Genomic DNA, 21,082 nt, shown 5'->3' on the forward strand with positions numbered 1-21,082 from the left:
AGAGGTACATGGGACATAAAGAGATGAAGAGCAGGGCTTCCCTGGTGGTGCAGTGGTTGAGGGTCCGCCTGCCGATGCAGGGGCCATAGGTCCGTGCTCCGGTCCGGGAAGATCCCATATGCCACGGAGCGGCTGGGCCCATGAGCCATGGCTGCTGAGTCTGCGCGTCTGGAGTCTGTGCTCCGCAACGGGAGAGGCCACAGCAGTGAGAGGCCCGCGTACCGCCAAAAAATAAAATAAAATAAAATAAAATAACAGATGAAGAGCAAAAGCAGAAAAGGTTAATTGGATGGGCAAAGAAAGGGTGAGAAGAAATGAAAAGAAGAAGAATGGAGACTAAAGGGGAGATGAGATGGAAAGAGAACAGAAAGACCCTTAAATTGGCAGTAAGAGAGAGCAGGGAAAACTGGAAAAGGAGTGAGGCCATGTAATCAGGGATGAAAAGCAGTGATGGCTTCAAAAGGAACAGGGGAGGCTGTGTCACAGCCCAGCTGTAGCAAGTTGCTGCCTGCCCCGTCCTAGCCCAAAGAGCTTTCTGGAGCACCAGGTTTGACTTCTTAATTCCAACTATTTTCAAGGCTCAGTTTTAGGAGGGTCAAAATACAATAAACATATAAGAGGTCAAGAAAAAGAGGGTGAAAAAGTGAAGTCCTTCAATGGCAACTGGCTTTCATGGAGCCTTCCCGAATTCTTGAAATCGAAATTAATAGCTAACTCCTGTGATCTGTCATTTAGTGTCTCCTAAGTTATGTGCATATTGGTATGCCCCACTAGAAAGTGAGCTGCCTTCAGGGATTTGGGCAGGGATTATGTCTTTTTTCTTTATCAATGCATCTCCCAGCACTTAACCCTGTACAAGCTGTATAAGGTGATGAAGGGAATGAAAGATGACAAAGGAAAAGGAAAAGATGAGGAAGGAAAGCTCTTTGCTTTCTCCAACCTTCTAATTCTTATGCTACTGCCAAGAAAAGACAGAACCAAAAAGGATGCCATTTGGCAAGGAGTCTGGGAGACACAATCCGCAGGCTGTAAGCCCCTGGCAGTATGGAGGCTGGCCTAGAAGGGCAGTAAGGAGCTGAAAGCCAGCAGATGCTACCCAGCACACAAAAACATAAATCACACCTCTTATTCTGCCTTCGTGGTCTTTTGAGGTACTTGTAAATAACCTGAATATAACGGAATTGGGTAATACTTAAAAAAAAAAATTTCCTTTGAGACTGTCTGGCTCCTACAGAAGTAAAAGGGAGAAGAAGCATGGAGAAGGTATCTAGGTGTCTGGGTATAACCAGCTAGCACCAGAGTTCCTAGCTTGGAACTACCAGAGCAGGAGTGACAAAAGCAACAGCACAGTCCAATGCAGAGTCAGGCCAGGGCTTTCTGTAGCTGGGCTGTGAGAGTGGGTTATTTTAGTAATGAAGAAAATGAACGTATGTCAGCCTAAGTAACTTTTCAAAAAACATTTTTCTCTCTCATGATGTCTTTTATTTATATGTCTGAACTAGTTCATGGACTTATTCAGATTAAAAAAAAAAAAAAAAAAAGAGACTAAATAAATAAATAAATTAAAAAAAGAAAAGAGAGACAACCCAGATTGGATGTCCCAGCCGAATCACTGGCTGCCTGCCTCTGGGAGGGCCCTTCTCATAGGCTCTCTATAGTATAACATAAAGTATCCCTGACTAAAGGATGAAAACCTAGAGAGAAGTAGGCATGTTTCAGTGATGGCAAGTGTCTTATACTATATGAATATGGAGCACAACGGGCAGAGAAAAGAGAGAGAACTGAAAATAACTAATCTCTTTAGAAAGTCTATTAAAATGCATTTTCTTTCAAGTATTTTACCTCGAAATTGCCATGGACACTCTGACAGCTGACCGAAACCTGGTGAAGCCCTTTGGACGGCTGGTGATCACCTCTAGATCCGTGAAGGCCGGATGTCCCCCCATTCGGGCAAGCAGAGCCAGGGTGGCATCCTCACATTCCTGGAACCCACCCAGCAACAGAAGCAGGTATTTCTTTTGATAAATGAGAGCTTTCCGAAAACTTTCTGCCCTCAGGTATTTGCCATAAATTCTCTATGATTAAAGAAAAGAAAAACATAAAGACATTATTAAGAAGTTATTCCAACTGTTCTCTAGGGGAAGATAACCTAGACTTTATTTTAAAAAAGTGGCAGTAGTAGAATGGCAGGTACCCTATCACTGTTTTCTACTTTATCAACAAAGGTAAAAAGTAAAGTTAAACCTTTATACTTCTGCCTCCCTTTAGTGAATGGATAGCTCCTATTAATCACATTCATTGCAAAAATTTTTGTCTTTGCATCATCACCGGAGTTTTTTTAATTGTATAGAGCTACTTTATTAGTATCATCACTGATCTATTTAACTTTTTCAATGTTAATGTTTTCTGTCCCTTTAAGAGTCATAAATTTATGTTCACTCCATAGCTGGAATAAATATTCCAAACATTTTCTTTCTTTCCTTGTTTTTTTTTTGGATTTTATGTTAACTGATTAAGGTAGTTGTACTACAATATTCATCATTAGTCATTAGACTATTCAGAGGGCTTACCACTTACAGAGCATGATCCTCTAATATCGACAGTAGTAGAGAGCTTCTGTTGGGAGTTGAAAAGCTAACTTTCTGTTGGTCTTTTAGGGATGAGACTGTGGGAAGTGGGACCATGAGCTCAAGGTGCTGCCTCTGTGACCATTAATAGAACTTAATCTTGTCCCAAACCCGGACATGCTTCACCACAATTTTTTTGTGACCAGCTAGAGATCTGCATTCAATGACAGACTGAGTACAGAGACCTAGAGACACAGCCTGAGTGCCACCTAAAATTCTTTAGTCTGACAATTAAGGTTAGTGATAGATGAAATAAGGCAAAAGCAGAGGACCAATTCTAGTATACATTTAGATGGAAGATGTCTCCTACCTTTACAGTGGCATGCTCAGAGTCAGGGCTCAGATTTTGAAGTAAAGCTTCATTTCTTAGTTCAGCTTTTAGTTTGTACACTTCAGCTTCTGCCCGTTTCAAGGATTTCTGGAGAGTCAACTTTTCTCTGTTCCAGACTTCTTTTTCTGAAGCAATGATGGCTTCAATGTTGGGGCCACCACTGAATGAAAACCTAGAAGACTGCAGAGGCCAGAGCCTACTTACATGATTTTAAAGAACAAGTTTCTGAAGAAGAATCTGAATTAAACATATTAAAGGTATCCCTATGAGGGTTATAGAATGCTCAGCTTTCCAACCTCAGACAGGGAAGTTCAAAGCCAATCTCAACTGACATTAAAGAATATCCACTAACTTTTAAGTTTATGACCTTGCTGAGTAGATTAACTTTACAACTAAAAATCTGTGTGAAAGCCTGGCCCCAGAGAAGATGTTTGGATTAGTAGAGCTTTCAACTAAAAAAGTCTAGAGACTTTTTTTTTTGGCCGTGCTTCACTAAAGGTTATCAGGATGTTAGTTACCCGACTAGGGGCTGAATCCAGGCCACAACAGTGAAAGTGCAGAGTCCTAACCCACTGACCACCAAGGAATTTCCGTTTTTTTGCTTGTTTTTTTTGTAGACTTTAAAAATGGACCATCTGGGTTCAAATGTTGAGCCTGTGCCTGAAAAAGTACACTGGAGAAGTGGGGAAAAAAACCCCAACTTGTACATAGGGAAGTGGGTCTCTATAGAAGCTGTGTGGATGTGTTATCATGCATCTGACCACATAGTTGGTCTTACAGGTCCTTCCTATCTTTATATTGGATGGTAACGGAGCTAGCAATTTAGTATTTTGTAGTTTTTAAATGGAAAAAATTTAAATAAATTCCCAGAGTAGTTTATTAGACTGAAATATGTAATTTAATGGCATTTTCCACTTTAGTTATGAACACAATTACTGATAAATAACTGACAAGAACAGGCAGAATGCACATGTGAACACTTCTTCACATGTATCTGCAATCGGTCCATAGGTAGCAAAGTACTTGGCTTTGGAGATAAGTATATCTTGGTTTGACTACTGACTTCAGTTTTCTGAAGTGCAAGGCAGGGTGTGGATAAGAGATTCTGAACATATATAACCCAGAATCTGGCAGAGAAGGCTCCCCATAAATAAATAATAGCTATTATTATTACTGTCATTCTTATAAAATTTTCCAGTGATCCTACTAAGAATCAGATGCTTAGTATGCTGCCATGATAAAAACAGACGTACATAATCTCTGCCAGCTCCTGTCTGTCGATAACACCTGATCTGCTCCTCCAGCTTCATAACCATGTTTCTTAAATCATTCTTTTCTTCAGTCAGTTGGCTGATATGTCCTGTCAGCTCAGTATTTTGTCTTAGTAGTCTTTCAGTTAATGAGCCACAAGAAGTACTTGGGGACCTTAAGGTAGGCTAAAAGACAAAATGGCAAAAGGTCATATAAGCACAAACTTTTACAAATAATGCATATAAAATGTGAAGTCACTGAGAACAACAGATTTCATGAAGAAATAGTGCTTGAGCTGTGTCTTAAATAATAAGTAGGACTCTACTAGGCAGGAAAGAAGGGCATATTAAGCAGAAGGAAGAGCACATGTAAAGGCACAAAGGCTTGAGTGTGAGTGTGTTGCTTTTAAGGAGCTAAAACACACCCGTTAAGATTAAACGTTGCTTTCATTTTATGGATAATAGACCTAAATGTAGGTAGTGAAGAGCCATGAAAGGCTTTAGGCTGTAGCATGCCATAAACAAAATTTACGTGTGAGAAAGATTCCTTTGATAGTACTGCGCAAAGTAGAGTAAATTAGAGGAGAAAGATCCTGATGTCAGGCAGACACATCAGGAAGTTACTGCCAACAGTCCAGGTGAGAAATGCTGAAGGCCTGAATGCAGGCAATGACTAAAGGCACTTAGGAGGAAGAGGGCACAGGTCTTAGTGACTGCTTGGATGTGCAAGTAAGAATGAAGGAAAGGGTCTAGGGTGACTTTCAACTGTCTAAACTGGATGATATCATGACCAAAAATGTGGGTTTGGGACAGGAAGGAGAAAAGGAAGACGATGCTCAGTTTGGATTGTGCCTGTGAGATTCCTAAAGGGGTCACTATGGGGTATGTTTCCCCAAGGAAAGATGTCTCATAACTAAGTGAAAATATAAACCTGGACCACAGGACAAAGGTTTCAGAATAGAACCATAGTCTACAAGAAGATAAGCTCCATAAAGGTGAGATTTTTACCAGATTTGTTCACTATAGCCCCAGAACCCAGTATAGTACCTGGCACACAGTAGGTGCCCAATGTAAGTATCTGTTCAATAATTAAGTCTACTGAGAATTCAGGCTGTGGAATGAATGAGCTTTCAGTTAGAGGGAAAAAATGGATGAGCATAAGAAGAACTCATGAAGATGATTGATGAAAGAAATGGAAGAAATGAGAGAATATTAACACAAAAGGAAAGGAAAGAGAGGGTATTTAAAATGGAAGAGGTCAAAAGTGTCAGATGCTACAAAGAAGCCAAGAATGTCAGGGACTGAAAAGATTCACCAGATTAGTCAATTGTCAACACACTGGTAGCATCCTGAGGGTGGTTTCATGGAGTGGTGAGGGTAAAAGACAGACTATTCTTTCAAGAAACTTTTCATAATATAATAAGAATTATAATTATTCAATAATGATAATTTTGTTTCCCCTCAAACTTTCACTACCTGCTATTGGGGAAAGGCAAACATTATTATTTTAAATAAATGAAAAGATATAATTAAAACTCTTTAGAAAATACAGTGCCAGTTTCAAATGATTCATATAATTTCCATTAAATCTTTGCTCTCGATACTATACAAAGTGTTTTTAGAAAGTCTTACCTCTTCGCCTGGCTGGCCACTTAATTTTTGTAGTTGTAAAACAATTCCATCAATATTTTCCTGAACCCAAACAAAATCTTCATCATCTGCTGTTTCAAACTGTAGTCTTCAAAAAAAAAAAAAAAAAAAAAAAGGGCAAAAAGTCAAAACATATCATCTCAAGGAGCAGTGTTGACTAACACAAACATTACACATCAGGCAACACTGCTTCACCTCTTACTTCTCCTTTACATTAAGTGTTCTCTTTCCCTGAGTCAGGATGTTAACGATATTTTTTTCCAGGTATATGAGTTTTGTTAAAGAATATCACCTCCTAATGTAAACATGAATTAACTTTAAAATTTGAATTTCCCACCCCTGGCTAGCTAAGAGTGAGGGACAGATTCTGTCCAGCTTGTCTAAGAATGCCATTTCCAGAGGTCAGGCAGAAAATTCTAACCTATTGGAGGCTTTCTGGGCTAGATGCTGTAGTTTTGAAGCCACACGTTGAAGTTTTTGTCTGATCATTTCTAATTCATGATTATAGCCAGCTCCTCCTCCATTCATTTCAATCATTTTAGGATAGCTTGATTCCTTTGTCTCTCCTATTTTCTGTTGAAGAACCCAATTTCTGGTTCGATCATTGGTTAAACTCCAAGTGGTTGGCTGGCAATTTTGGACAGAAAAAGAAAGAGCAATCATTATAAAATAAATAGCACATCACATTCTTTCTTAGGGGAACACAGTTATTGTTTTTATTCCAAATAAACTTCTATAGATTTCATTTTTAAATGATTTGTACATAGCTATTTAAATAATTTAATCCAATATCAAAATTATATATGATCACATGGCTACAGTATTCTTTTAAAAAATATTTTAAAACAAAATGTCCATTTACCTCATTAAGATTCTGATACAGAATTCTTCTACTTTCTCGTTTTTCTTCTCGTTCTAGTTCCTGCTTTTGGAATTCCTGCATAATTCCTTGCAGTCGTTTCCCTTCAAGGTCTAACTTATAAACTTGTTGCCTTTTCTCTTCCAGTTGGCGCTGAAGATCTTCCACTTTGGACTGAAGCTCATACATTTTTTTCTGTCCCTCAGTGTTGGCCTCTTGTTCTGTCTGCAATGTCTTCCTGTGAACCTGCCTATCCTTTTCCATTTGCTGTCTTGTTTGCAAAGAATCCAGTTTATATTTCTCAGTCTCATTTAACAATTCTACTATGCGACTGTGTTTCTCCTCTAGCTGTTTCTGAAGCTCTTTAAGGAGGTCCTCAGAGGGTAAGGATGGCCGAGACTGCCCACTATCATCACTGCTCTGTAGTTGTGCATGTAATTCCCGTTCCCTATCCAGGGTACTGCTCATTTCCCGAATTCGAACTTTCTCAGATTCAAGAAGTACTTGAAGCTCCAAGTTTCGACCTCGTTCTTCGGATAACTGGGCATCATGTAGCACTCTTTGTGATTCTATTTTCTGCTGTGATTCATTTAGTTGTTGTTTCTGTTGTTCCAAAAGCTGATTTAGCTGAATATTCCTTTGTTTCTGACCCTCAAGTGAAAATTTCAGATCCTTGTAGGAGAAAGTTGAATTTAAGAATTTATGGTAATATTATGGAGAATACTTTCAATAATATTAAGTATACAATTGTGCCTTTATTAATACTAAGTTGATAGTATCTGGTAAAAGAACTGATTATCCAATTTACTAACTTGTATTTTCAGTGGTTAGAGTGTAATTATTTGGACAGCCAGTTGATTTTCATCAAAGAATATCAACAAAATAGAGCTAAGCTACGTAATATTTTCTCTCCCAACATTAATCATATCTGGTTAAGAAATATGAAGCAGAGTACATTTCTTCTAGGATTAATAACCTTTAAAAATGAAAGTATTTCTGGGCTTCCGTGGTGGCGCAGTGGTTAAGAATCTGTCTGCCAATGCAGGGGACACGAGTTTGAGCCCTGGTCCCGGAAGATCCCACATGCTGCGGAGCAACTAGGCCCGTGCGCCACAACTACTGAGCCTGCACTCTAGAGCCCACGAGCCACAACTACTGAGACCATGCACCTAGAGCCCGTGCTCTGCAACAAGAGAGGCCACTGCAATGAGAAGCCCACGCACCGCAACGAAGAGTAGCCCCTGCTCCCCGCAACTAGAGAAAACCCACGCACAGCAACGAAGACCCAATGCAGCCAAAAATAAAAACAAAATAAAATAAATAAAGTTAAAAAAAAGAAAATAAAAGTATTTCTGATATAATGTGATGGGAGTTCCTGAAAACCTTTGAATTTTCCAATACCATACCACATAACTAAAAATAATAGGGCTTATGAGGAGAGCAGGTTTAGGGACAAACTACTCAAAACCTATAAAAATTTGTAATGATTAAAAAAATAGTAATCAATACCTGAGGAAATAACATGTCCTTGCTAGGTAGAAAGCTCACTGTGCCTGGAGGCTACCATCCATGGTGGACATTAAAAAAAAAAACAAAAAACCCAAAAAAGTAACAGGGCAGAAAATCTGGATTCTGGCTACACAGTCTTTTAGCACAGAGCTAGCGAGTACCAGGATTATGTGGATAGAAGAAGAGCTCCGAGCCAGGGGGAACTGTTAAAGTGGCACTGCCTGCAGTACAACCTGCTTTGAGCTGTGAGCTGTGCAAGGCTCGGGTGTGCCTCTCTGGGAGAGAGCCCAGCGTCTTAAAATATAGTAGCAAGGGCTCCTGCTGCCAGAAAAGTATCGCTGCTCTCCTTCCCTAGGAGAAAACAGGAACCTAAACTACTTCTGCGTTAAAAAGACACAACTGCCATATTTATCAAATTATATATGCACTAATTCAAATTCCTAAAACACATGCTGTAGCAGAACAGTTTCTATGCATCCTTGGATGCAAAAAAACAAAAAAAGATCATACCATTAGCAATTCCTGATAATACTTTAGATAACATTATAATATTCAACACATAGTGAACGACTTATTATACCTAATAATGAGTCTAAGGTCAACATTATAGGAAGAGGAATGTCTCTCTTCTATCACTGTGGATTTTTTCACAGATATTTAAAGACAAAGATAACAATACCTCAAGTTCTTCTTTATCCCGCTCTTCACTGCGTCCCAGCTTGGCTTTCTCTTTCTCCAAAGCCCACTGGAGCTCTCTGGACTTTTTCTGTTCACTTGCTAATGTGTCATTAAGCAAATGTACTTCATCCGTTTTATCTTTAACTTCCAACCTAAATCACAGAGACAAATGAACTTTCATAAAACTACTTTGACCAAGTATATTATTGACAGAGAACAGCTTCCACTGAAAAGTGGCGGCATATTATAAACTAGGTGGCGCTTCCCTGGTGACTCAGTGGTTAAGAATCCGCCTGCCAATGCAGGGGACATGGGTTCGATCCCTGGTCCGGGAAGATCCCACATGCCGCGAAGCAACTAAGCCCGTACGCCACAACTACTGAGCCTGCGCTCTAGAGCCCGTGAGCCACAACTGAGCTCACGTGCCACAACTACTGAAGCCCATGTGCCTAGAGCCCGTGCTCCACAACAAGAGAAGCCACTGCAATGAGAAGCCTGCGCACCACAAGGAAGAGTAGCCCCCACTCGCCGCAACTAGAGAAAGCCTGTGTGCAGCAACAAAGACCCAATGCAGCCAAAAATAAATAATTAAAAAAATAATAATAATAAAAAATAAACTTGCTAATAGGAAAATATAAACCTGCTAATAGGAAAATATAAACCATGTAAAGATTAAAGATTTTTTGACTGGGGTTCAGTCAAATTAACTGTTTCTAGTAATATAACTACTAGTTATTATTTACCATTGTAAACAATTTATTGTTACAAAATAATATGAATAAAAATTTCCTTTAACTTCTACTTAACATAAGAACCATTGTTTGTGTGTGAAAAAGTTCAAAATAATTGACTATACTTGTAATGTGTCCTTGGCAAGCAGAATATCTCAGTATTTACACCAACAAATTTATCCTTTTTACAAGCATTATCTTCAAAAAATTTTGCATATTTTAGCTAACTAAACCATGAATTCCATTGGGATCATAAATATCACTACAAATTACTTGGTGGTAAAATGAAGGTCAAATTTATGTATCTTATACAACAACAAGTCTCAAACAGAACTGAAGCCACGTAGAGAATATGCCAAAATACCTAATCATGAGTTTATCATTTGGAAAAATTTTGGGTGCTTCCTTTCCACTGTAGTTTTTCCTATAAGTAACAGTTTTATGTTATTTAAATATTATATACAATGTTACATTTTTGTAAGATATGCACAATGTCTGTGACAAAAGTACTCCAAGTCCTTCACTAATACAGGTTTATAATTAGGAAGCCTGGCAGACCTGAATGCCTCTAATTCCTTTAGGTGCTTATGCTGTGCCTTGAGTGTTGTTTCTAGTTCCAGTTTAGCTTGTGCAAGTTCACTTTTCAGTTCAGCAACCACCATTTTCTCAGAACTCAGTTGTTCCTGAAGTTCTGTTGCTCTGTCTTTCACACTGCTGAGCTCCACTTGCATCTCCAGCATTTGAGACTGCTTCTGCTGCATATTATATTCCAAGAGTTCTAAATGAAAAATTATTAATATTTAAAATATGATCTAGCAACTCATATTTGGCTTACATTTTGTTGATAATAACTGACTTGTTATTTAAGAGATTACTATAAAGTAAATGTGAAAAGATTACAGCCCCCAAAGTTAACTATTTATATAAATACATGCATATGCATATTTTCCTCACAGTGCTATATTGTCAAGATTTCAGAACTTTGTATAAATATATAAGGATGATAAAAACTTAACAATTCATTACTGGATACAAGACTTGAAATTAAAAAAAAACCTTGAGGTGTTCACATAATACTATAAATAGGAATTTATATTTGTCCATTCAGAATTTTGATAGCTCACACTAAAAAATTCCAATGGTTTTTGATAGCCGAAGTACTTGCAGGAGTCACCCCGTAACTCTGACTACAATGATTAGCACTGCTTGCTTGTTTTGTTCAGCCCTCCTTTGCAGACAGTCCCTAGGAATTTCATTATAACAAAAGTGGGAAGTCCAAACGCCAATTTGGATCACGGTTTTTTCTTTAAAAACATACCGAACCCTTGCTACATGTCTGTCACAATGAAAACAAAGTGAAATATTTAAATCCCTAAGGATAATAAATGAAAAAAATGTAATGAAATATATACATCAGGATCCATTTTTATAAAAAATATAAACTTATGTACATATGCACAATGAAATGTGTCTGGAGACATATTTCCTGGGTTTTAATAGTCATTAGTTTAGGATTTAGGAGATTCCAGGGGTGATTTTAACTCTGTTCTTCTGTTTCTCTATTCTACCCTAAATGTATTTTTAACTTAAAAAATTTTATCAAAGTTCATTACTTCCTATTACAATTCATATTACTGATGTCATGAGACAGGAATTACATTGGCTTTAGAGTATTCATGCTAAGTGAGACTTTTAAAACTATTTCTTAGAGAGTAGAGTCTAAGGATTTACATTTATAAATATGTATCTATGTGATACTAACTAAGCTTTCAACAGGGTCCTATTTAGTTAAGTAAAATACTAATAAATTCTCCAAAAATAATCTGCAATTAATCCTATGTCTAAATATAAGGGATATATTTAATTTGTAACCTCATTATACCTGTTTTCTCTAAAATATTTAAAGATATTTAAATTCTTCAGCTTTTCAATGACAAATGTGAGACTGGTATAACTTTCAAAACTGGCAAAAGTATAGGTGTTTCTACCTTTATATTAAACAGAAATGAGGACAAAGACATGTACGTGTCTTCACTAGATATGATGAAAAATTTCACTTTAATCTCTAATGATTTCCAGCTGCAGCTCAATTTAAGATTCCTCTATTGAAAAGTGAAAAGATTTGAACAAGCATACCACAAAAGCAAAAATCCAGCTAGCCAATAATCATACCACAAATAAGCCAATTCAGTTATTAGAGAAATGTAAATTAAAACCACAACAACAATCCACCGCATACCCACCAGATTGGCAACGAAAGGCTGACAATATCAACTTTTGGCAAAAATGTGAAGCAACAGAACTTTCATGTACTGCTAGAAAGTGCACAAATTGGTATGACCACTTCGGAAAACAGTCTGGCACTGTCTAATAAATTTGATGATATGTATTCTATGATCTAGCAATTCTACTCCTGGGTATGTATCCAGAAGACTCATGCATGTATGCATCAGAAACATGGCATAACAATGTGTAGAAGAGACTGAACTTAATAGCTAAAAAGTAGAAACAACTTAAATGTTCAACCGCAGAATGGATATATAAATTGTGAAATATTCACACAAGGGAATTCTATACAGTAACAAAAACGAATAAACTAGAGATAAATGTGGTAACGTAGAAGAATGTTATAGAGAGGTGAAAGAGACAAGACGCAAATATATACAGAGTGATAAAGTTCAAGAGCAAGAAAAACCTTAAACTTACGTGGTTTAGGAATATATAAATAGGCAGTTAAAAAATCAGGACAATGGTTACCTCCAGGGTACCACAGAGGAAGATGTGTTCTATATTACTACAGAGTAGCAGAAGGGGAATTCTGGAATACTTGACATGGATGAGGTTTCCACAGGTATTCCTTTAATAGTTTTTATACTGTATATTTTTGCATTTTTTGTATGTATGTTACAGTTCACACACACAAAAAAGGTATTAAAAAGAAATCGTTACTTCCATTGAGAATTTCTTTTTCTTTTAGGTTATCCACACATAGAGCTTCAAAACAAAGAAAGATAATGAACTTAATGGGTGAAACAACCTGATCAAGGCAATGCTTATTCATTTTAAATTAAATGTATCTGTTTATATGTCAGAAAATTGCTCTCTGTTGGATTATTCTGTAAGAGTTAACCATCATTCTCTTTCCACACATAGCTAACTGAAGCCAATTTCAACCTCTACAGGAGATAAAAGCAAAGTCCTTTGATATTTTAAAGCATGTCCTTACCAGCCTGTCTGGTGCACACAGCATTTTTTCTCTTGCAACTGAGCAACAACCCCCTTACCTCCACTACTACCTCCTCCTCCCAAATTCAAGAAGTGCTGCTTTTAAGATGCAGCAATAAGCTTAGATGGCACAGCATAACTGAGCATTTTTTATTTCATTCCCAAACCTGAGAATGAGTTTTTGCCTGGTCAGAGAACCCTAATGTAAACAAATATTTTTCAACTCTAAAAAAAAATTAAAAAAAATTATATATATGTGTGTATACATATATATATAGACACACACACACACACACGTATCTCTTAAGACAAATTGGACACCCCTTTAATCCCTGGAGTAATTAATGTAGATTAACTTCCTGATGTGAGAATGAGAAGAAAATGTGACTAAGAAAAAATGTGTTTTAACTGAATAATAATAAAGTGAAATCGTTTCACCTATTTGTGTCACCACATGAGCCTGTCATATAGCATACCTTGGCTTGGTTGATCATTCTCTTGTTCTCTTTTCAGAGTCATTTTCTTACCATTCATCTGAGCATGCAGTGCTTGAATTTCAGCTAACAAACTCCTTCTATCTGCTTTCTGGAGGCATTCCATGGCTGCTCGATATTCAATACCCTGTTAAAAAAAAAAAAAATCAAGAGAGATGTAAAAACAATAAAATTAACAACCAGGAAGTCTGAAGAATGACATGCTAAAATTTTGGGAAGATGTTACTAACGTTCTCTTCCTGCTCACTGGGATCTACTTTTTAGATAATAGTTTCCACGTTTATTTCAAAATTCTTTAAACACACAATAAAACATGATGAATAATATAATAAACACCCATGCACTTAGCCTAAGAAACAGCCCTTATACAGCTGAAGTCTCCTGTGTACAACTCCCTGAATACATCCTCCTCTGCACCATCTGCTCAAGAAATAACCAAATTCTAAGTCTGGTGTTATTTTCATGTACTCTGTACATACACACACATATCCTAAAAAATATACAGTTCTGTTTTAAAACTTTATGTAAACGGCATCATACTGTATTCATTTTTGTTTAATTTGCCTTTTTCACCGAACATGTTGGTGAACCATCCTGCCTGACACATACAGCTCTAATTCACATTCATTTTCAATGTTATTTAGTATTCCATAGTATGAATTATATAGCACATTTTATTTGAGCATCTTTTCATATATTTATTGGATACTCTCTATTTCTTCCATGAGCACATATCTATATCACTTGTCCATTTTTCCACTGGTTGTTTTATTCTCATTAGATATTTGGTCTGTAGATTTATTTTCTTGTGGTATTTCTGTCTGGCTTTAGAATCGGAACAATATTGTCCTCATAAAATGAGCTGGGAAGTGTTCCCTTCTTTATTTTGCAAGAGTTTGTGAAGAACTGGTATTAATTCTTCTTTCAACACTTGGTAGGATTCACTAGTGAAGTCGTCTGATACTGAACTTTACTTCGTGAGAAGTTTTAAAATTACTAATTTAACTCTTTGTTATACATTCAGATTTTCTATTTTTTCATGACTTAGTTTTAGTAGTTTGTATACTTTTAGGAATTTGTCCATTTAATGCCACTGTAAATAATTATTTTTAAAATTAAATTTTGGACTTATCTGGTGGTCCAACAGTTAAGACTCCATGCTTCCACTGCAGGGGGTGTGGGTTTGATCCCTGGTCCGGGAACTACGATCCCATATGCCGTGTGGCGTGGCCAAAAGTAAATAAATACATAAAATTACATTTTGTTTGTTGTTGAGAAATAAGATTTTTACATCTTGATCTTACATCCAACAACATAACCAAACTTTCCTATCGATTAAAAAAATCTACATGTGTAGATTCTCTTTAGTTTTCTATATAAGTGGATGAGGGGTCTTCCCTATTCCTACCCGTATTTAATTTCTCTTGCTTTTCTTTTCTAGCTAGATCTTTAGGACAAGGTTGAGCAAACTACTTAACCCTTTGTTAAGGAATGTTTTTAACATTTAACTATCAGATATGATGCTTGTTGTAGTTTTTGCAAGATATACCTGTTATATAGTTCATGAAATTCCTTTTTATTTTTAGTTTGTTATTTGTTTTAAGATGTTTTAAAATATGAAATGCATTCATTCATTTGTTCACTGTATCTCTTGAGATGATCACTGGGGTTTTTTACCCTTTAATTTGTTAAAGTGATGAGTCACAAGAATTTTTCTTAATGGTATGCTACCTTTGCATCCCTGGATAAGTATACGGTGATTGTGTCTCTAAAAAATATGCATTGGTGGATTTGGCTTGTTAATATTTTGTTTAGGATTTCTGCATCTATGTTCATGAATAAAATAGGCCCATAAAGTTTCTTTCCTGTATTATCTTTGTCTGATTTTGGTAACAGGGTTATACTAGCTTTCTAATAAAAAGACAGGGCGTTTCTCCAATCATCTTACAATGGGAGCACAGATACATACATACATACACATACACACACACACACACACACACACACACACACACACACACCCCCACCCACCCACCCACCCCTTTAACTATTCATTTGTTGATGGACATTTAGGCTGCTTCCATATCTTGGTAACTGTAAATAATGCTGCTATGAACTTTGGAGTGCATGTATCTTTCTGAATTAGTGGTTTTTTTTGGATATATACCCAGGAGTGGAATGCTGGATCTGAATGAGCTTTCATAAGCAAATATCTGCCCATTTCACCAAAGTTTTTGAATTGATATAAAATTATTCATAGTATTCTATTACTTTTGTATCTCAGCCATATCTTTAGTTATAATCCCATTTTTATTCTTAATTTTTTAAAAAGTGTGCTTTATCATTTTCCTTAACCTATTCTCCAGAAAAGTTTCTATTTTATTAACCTTTCAAAGAATCAACTTTCAAACGTGTTTATGTTCTCTACTGTACAAGCATATGCATTTCACTAATTTCTTTTTTCCTTATTACAGTTGAGCCTCATTATTTGTGAATTACATATTTAAGAATTTGCCTACTCATTAAAATTTATCTGTAACCCTTAATTCAATACTTGCGGTGCTCTTAAGTTTACTCTCCTACATGTGCACACAACAGCAAAAAATTTAAATTGCCACATGTGCATGTTCCTAGCTGAAGTCGAACAAAGTGACACTCTGCCGCCTTCTTTCATCTCTTATACTATAAACAAGTGTCCTGTTTGCCATCTATTTAGTGCTGTATTTTTGATACTTTTGTGCTTTTTATTGGTGATTTTGCTGTTTAAAATGGTCCCCAAGCATAGATATGAAGTACTATCTAGTATGCCTAAGCATAAGAAGGCTGAAAGATACATTACAGAGAAAATGCATGTGTTAGAAAATCTTTGTTTAGGTTTAAGTTATAATGCTGTTGGCCATGAGTTCAATGTTAATGAGTCAACAATACATAGTAAATAGGGTGTCTTTAAACAGAAACACACATAAAACAAGATTCTGTATTGACTGGTTGACAAAAATGTCACCAGGTGCTCACAGAAGCCTACCCCCACCCCCCCATCTTATTTCCCCTGGTGGCAATAGCTCAACATTCACAGCAGCTTTACGGAATCTAACTACTGTAAATAATGAGAACTGATGGTATTTTATTCCTTCTATTTTCTTTGGACTTATTTTGTTACTCTTTTTCTAACTTCCCAAGTTGGATGATTAGCTCATTAATTTTTAGTCTTGCTTATTTTCTAACATAAGACAAAACATTTAAGGTAATAATTTTTCTCCTAAATATTCTTAGTGGTTCCTGTTAAAATTTTAACCTTCAGACTTACTCTAAAACTAATCAATAGCTCACTTTCTCATTACTATTAAAAAGCATTCTTTGTTTTAAAGTTTGAGTTAAAGTTTCATTTTGATACCTGTTCTTGTATTCTCTGTTCCAAACAGTTTAATAATTCAACTGCATCTCTAGTACCTAGAGCTGTCAGCTCAGTCTGAAATGCAGCTAGTAAAACACCGTGCTCCTTTAAGAAAACCTGCTGAAGAGCAAGCAGAAGTTCACCTCGCCAGTCAGAGGAGCTCTCATGAGATTGAGAACTATCATAAACCTATAAAAAACAAAAGTTAGTTTTCAAATAAGCATGTTTAAGAACTGTTCTAAAAATGCTACCTGTCTACTAACCAAAATCAGTATTAGAAGCCTAAGAGGATACAGATTTATTTTCAAGTGTGCAACTTGGGGCATTTAAAAGTATATAGAAATTCATGTGAAAATACATCATAAAAGACAACAATTTATTTTGTAAAGTGACTTATTATCGATAAAAATCATATAAAGCTCTTTAGATGCATAATATTCTTTGAGTACCTTGGCTTCCCTTTGCATTTGCATTTTGGTAATCAAATCCTTAAGAGATGAGATTGTACTGAGGTAAGCTCTTCTCTCTTCTAGCCAAGATTCTGAAGCTTGCTGAACAGAATGGTCTTCTCCGTCACTACAGGGAGACTCAGTAAGAGAGAGCACCTGCATGCCTTCATTATGGACGGCTCTCAGTAATCCCTAGAAACCATAACCCAAAAGCCAGAATTAGGACATTTTTTCAAAGACTGCAAAGTCAGACACGGAAAGAGAAACAAATTTTAACATAGTTTTATCCCAGTTAGACTGATTTAGAAAAGCCACTGCAGAAAGGAAACACCAGCCTACCATTACTGAATGTCTTCTTCCTATGGAGGGGTAAGCCAATCCCAGAAGACAGCCTATGACTTTGTGTAGCTCTCATCTCTAAGTTCCACATTTACCTAATGTGCTCTTCCTGGATTTAATTATTAGACACTAATTTGACCAAAAGAAATATGTAGGAGATAAGCTCTAGTCTTTGAGACTGCTTTAATAATTTTGGCAAACAAAAATATTAGGAATAGAAATTTTAAAAAAATCTATTAAATATACTGTACTTTATTATCTGCAGAATACAGAAATAAAACTAGAGCCCCAAGGTTCCTTCTAGCTATGCAATTCTCTCTTCAGAGAGATCTTACTATAGTATAGATCTTCTATACTAACTTCTAATAAACTGCTATGTTCAATGTAGAAAGTTTTACTAAAAGATGTCTGCCTTTTAGTACCTTTATTTTCTTTGGAAATGAATCTGTTGAACTTTCACCTTCTTCGCCTCGGCCTTCTGATGCTGTGTCAAATCCCTGACTTTGTGTAAGATAAATTCCCTGACCCCAGTCTGATCCAGAATCTAAAATAAAGAAAACCATTGACTATTAAAGAGAAACAAACTCTTTTTAAACAAGTACTACACAAATTCTAGAAATTTATATAACTTACCACTGGAACATATTTCTCTACTTTGGTAAGCATCGGAATGTGTTAATTCAGGAACTGAGGAGCCCTAATCAGAAAAAAAAAAAAAAAGAAGATAACATTTTTTGGCTTTAATAAAAACAGGATCCAATGAATAGTTTTATTCTTTTGTAATGCTGTCAAAAAAGAAAAAAACAAATATGTCACACCTTTCACAATAAATGAAATATCCATGGTTTACAGTAAGTCTTTAATTTTTTTCTTCATGGATATTACCATAATAATAAGAGACATTAATAAATTAAGGAATGATAACATTGGGTTCTAAATCTGCACAGGAGCTTTGTGGAACATTATTATTTGACTCTACACAATGCAAAGATTTTAAATTGTAATTTTATCATAAAGAAGAGATTGCCCCAAATTTCTCTGTCTCTTTAAAAACATAAAATTCTGGGGAAAAAAATCATAGAATGTTGAAAAAACACATTATGAAAACCAAATACCTCTTTAGATCTCAGACACTGTATCACTGACTTCAAGGTACCACATTCCTCTGTCAGTAACTGAATAGCAACATAGTGATCTCTCTTTAAGGTTTCAGTTTCTGAAATATGTCTGGATTCCATATCCAGAATCTCAGCAGCATGTAGTTCTTGCATCTGCTCAATTTTTTCAGTAAACTGATTAATTACTTCAGTGACTTCCTCTGATGAACATTCACTCCGTAAATCAATTTGGATTCCTGCATTTCTAACAAGAATTTGTGGAGTCTGATTGCTGCTGTTGACCTTGAGAGTACCATCTGTCTGTGATGCAGAGCTTTTACGCACTTCTATAGGAAGTGGCTCGAACGTGCAGAACTTTCTGTTTTCTTGTACCTTGGTATTATCTTCTTTTTCTAAGAAGTAGGATAATTTCTCTTCTGCCTTTTTGAGTTGATCCCTAACTTGGCTTAAGTCTTTCTGGAGGAATGCCATATTTGTTTCTTTTACCTAAAACATAATGAATAGAACAGTAGAACATTCAGTTAAAAATGTCACATGTAGGGCTTCCCTGGTGGCACAGTGGTTGGGAGTCCGCCTGCCGATGCAGGGGACATGGGTTCGCGCCCCGGTCCAGGAAGATCCCACATGCCGTGGAGCGGCTGGGCCCATGAGCTATCCATGGTCGCTGAGCCTGCGCGTCCGGAGCCTGTGCTCCGCAACAGGAGAGGCCACAACAGTGAGAGGCCCGCGTACCACAAAAAAAAAAAAAAAAAAAAAAAAGTCACATGTAGAATTTAGGGTAGAGAGGAGAGTGTAATTCATGCTAATATGTTCATTTTCCTCTGAATAACAGGAAAAACATTTCAGAAACACTCACAGTTTTCATCTATATTCACATATATGTATAGTCACAGATTACCACAGAAGTGAAATCATTTGATCAGCCTCTACTTTTGGTTCTCAGGGGATATACAGTACTCTTTAACATGCCTTTCTCCTCTTTCATTAACAGACTAGAGATTAAAAGCATCCCCCTAAAAAAGATTCCAAGGAAAACCAAACAAGAAAGATGACAGTAACGAAATTATATAATACCTTTTCATCAAATTTACAAAAGTTTTTTCCTAGCTGTTAAGTTATAGATCTGGGTTTGTTTTCATATAAGAGAATATACACTTTGAAATAAAATTAAGATAGGTAGAAATTGGAGCTATGTTACTTATTTTACCAAAAGCTCTTCTTGAAGTTCTTCTGCCTTCTCTTTATAACTGGCAAGTTCCTCTTTGGTAGCTGCTGACTCAGCTGTAAGAGTCTCAAATCGACCAAAAAATTCATTTTCTTCACTGGTATGAATCAGCTCAGTAGTTGTCTAAATGGCAGTGGAAAACATGAACACATTATTTTCAAAAAACAAAGCCAAGTTCAAGGTACTTGTGCATTCCAATAAAACTTTTTCAGGAAAGACTGCTTATCAGATAAAAGGGGTTAAAATGATCCATGTTCTTTCAACAAATAGGGAAACTCTTCACAAACATCATTTTATATTCTTTCTTTATTTTTTTGGCTGCATCGGGTCTTCACTGAGGCACACGGGATCTTCGCTGAGGCATGCGGGACCTTTCGGTGTGGCATGCGGACTTCTCTCTAGTTGTGGCGTGCGGGTTTTTTTTCTTTTTTTCTCTTCTCTAGCTGTGGAGTGCAGGCTCCAGGGTGCGTGGGCTCTGTAGTTGTGGTGCACAGGTTTAGTCGCCTCACGGCATGTAGGATTTTAGTTCCCCGACCAGGGATTGAACCCACATTCCCTGCATTGGAACGTGGATTCTTTACCACTGGACCACCGGGGAAGTCCCCATTTTATATTCCTGAGACAGTAAGAAAAGAATGATATTTCTGGGAATGAACGGTAAATCATGTCATTAGAACATATCCTAAAATTTTATAATTAATGAAAATAGTTTACCCATTCAAAAAAGTTTCATATTTATATCACTTTCCTCAAAAGATACCACGTGTTACTTTAGAAGTTTTATATATATGGAAAGTCACATTACTATTTTATTTTATTTATTTATTTTAAAATATTTATTTATTTTATTTTTGGCTGCGTCGGGTCTTAGTTGGGGCAGGCGGGATCTTCGTTGCAGCATGCAGGATCTTTTGTTGAGGCGCATGGGCTTCTCTCTAATTGTGGTACGTGGGCTCAGCAGTTGCAGCGTGCAGGCTCCAGAGCACATGGGCTCTGTAGTTGTGGCTCATGTGCTCAGTAGTTGCGACGTGCGGGTTTAGCTGCCCTGTGGCATGTGGGATCTTGGTTCCCCGACCAGGGTTCGAACCCGTGTCCCCTGAATTGGAAGGTGGATTCTTAACCACTGGACCACCAGGGAAGTCCCATCACATTACTATTTTAAATATCATTTACAGTAATTTATATAGTTCCAGTGAGCTAGGA

General features: G+C 36.7%; 1 protein-coding gene across 14 annotated transcripts in view; it reads right to left on the reverse strand.

Annotated features, from left to right (window-relative positions):
* AKAP9 (A-kinase anchoring protein 9) overlaps positions 1–21,082 on the reverse strand; it is a 145,801-nt gene that overhangs the window by 4,040 nt on the left and 120,679 nt on the right. For 10 of the 14 annotated variants that reach the window (XR_010945522.1, XM_067746429.1, XM_067746425.1 and 7 more), the window contains 15 exons: positions 19,862–20,002; positions 18,652–19,140; positions 18,170–18,233; positions 17,959–18,080; positions 17,198–17,389; positions 16,749–16,937; positions 13,337–13,481; positions 10,194–10,413; positions 8,906–9,056; positions 6,721–7,389; positions 6,280–6,485; positions 5,841–5,946; positions 4,212–4,394; positions 2,938–3,138; positions 1,843–2,075 (listed from right to left, as the gene is read on the reverse strand). Coding sequence is in view for 13 of the 14 variants with exons in the window: in XM_067746429.1 (XP_067602530.1) it covers positions 1,843–2,075; positions 2,938–3,138; positions 4,212–4,394; positions 5,841–5,946; positions 6,280–6,485; positions 6,721–7,389; positions 8,906–9,056; positions 10,194–10,413; positions 13,337–13,481; positions 16,749–16,937; positions 17,198–17,389; positions 17,959–18,080; positions 18,170–18,233; positions 18,652–19,140; positions 19,862–20,002 (3,311 nt within the window). In the remaining variant the exon portion in view is untranslated. The remainder of the gene's footprint in view (positions 1–1,842; positions 2,076–2,937; positions 3,139–4,211; positions 4,395–5,840; positions 5,947–6,279; positions 6,486–6,720; positions 7,390–8,905; positions 9,057–10,193; positions 10,414–13,336; positions 13,482–16,748; positions 16,938–17,197; positions 17,390–17,958; positions 18,081–18,169; positions 18,234–18,651; positions 19,141–19,861; positions 20,003–21,082) is intronic. The other 4 variants (XM_067746436.1, XM_067746428.1, XM_067746435.1 and 1 more) reach the window with 4 other exon arrangements.

The sequence above is a fragment of the Pseudorca crassidens genome, chromosome 8, assembly GCF_039906515.1.
Source record: "Pseudorca crassidens isolate mPseCra1 chromosome 8, mPseCra1.hap1, whole genome shotgun sequence".
Taxonomy (NCBI): domain Eukaryota; kingdom Metazoa; phylum Chordata; class Mammalia; order Artiodactyla; family Delphinidae; genus Pseudorca; species Pseudorca crassidens.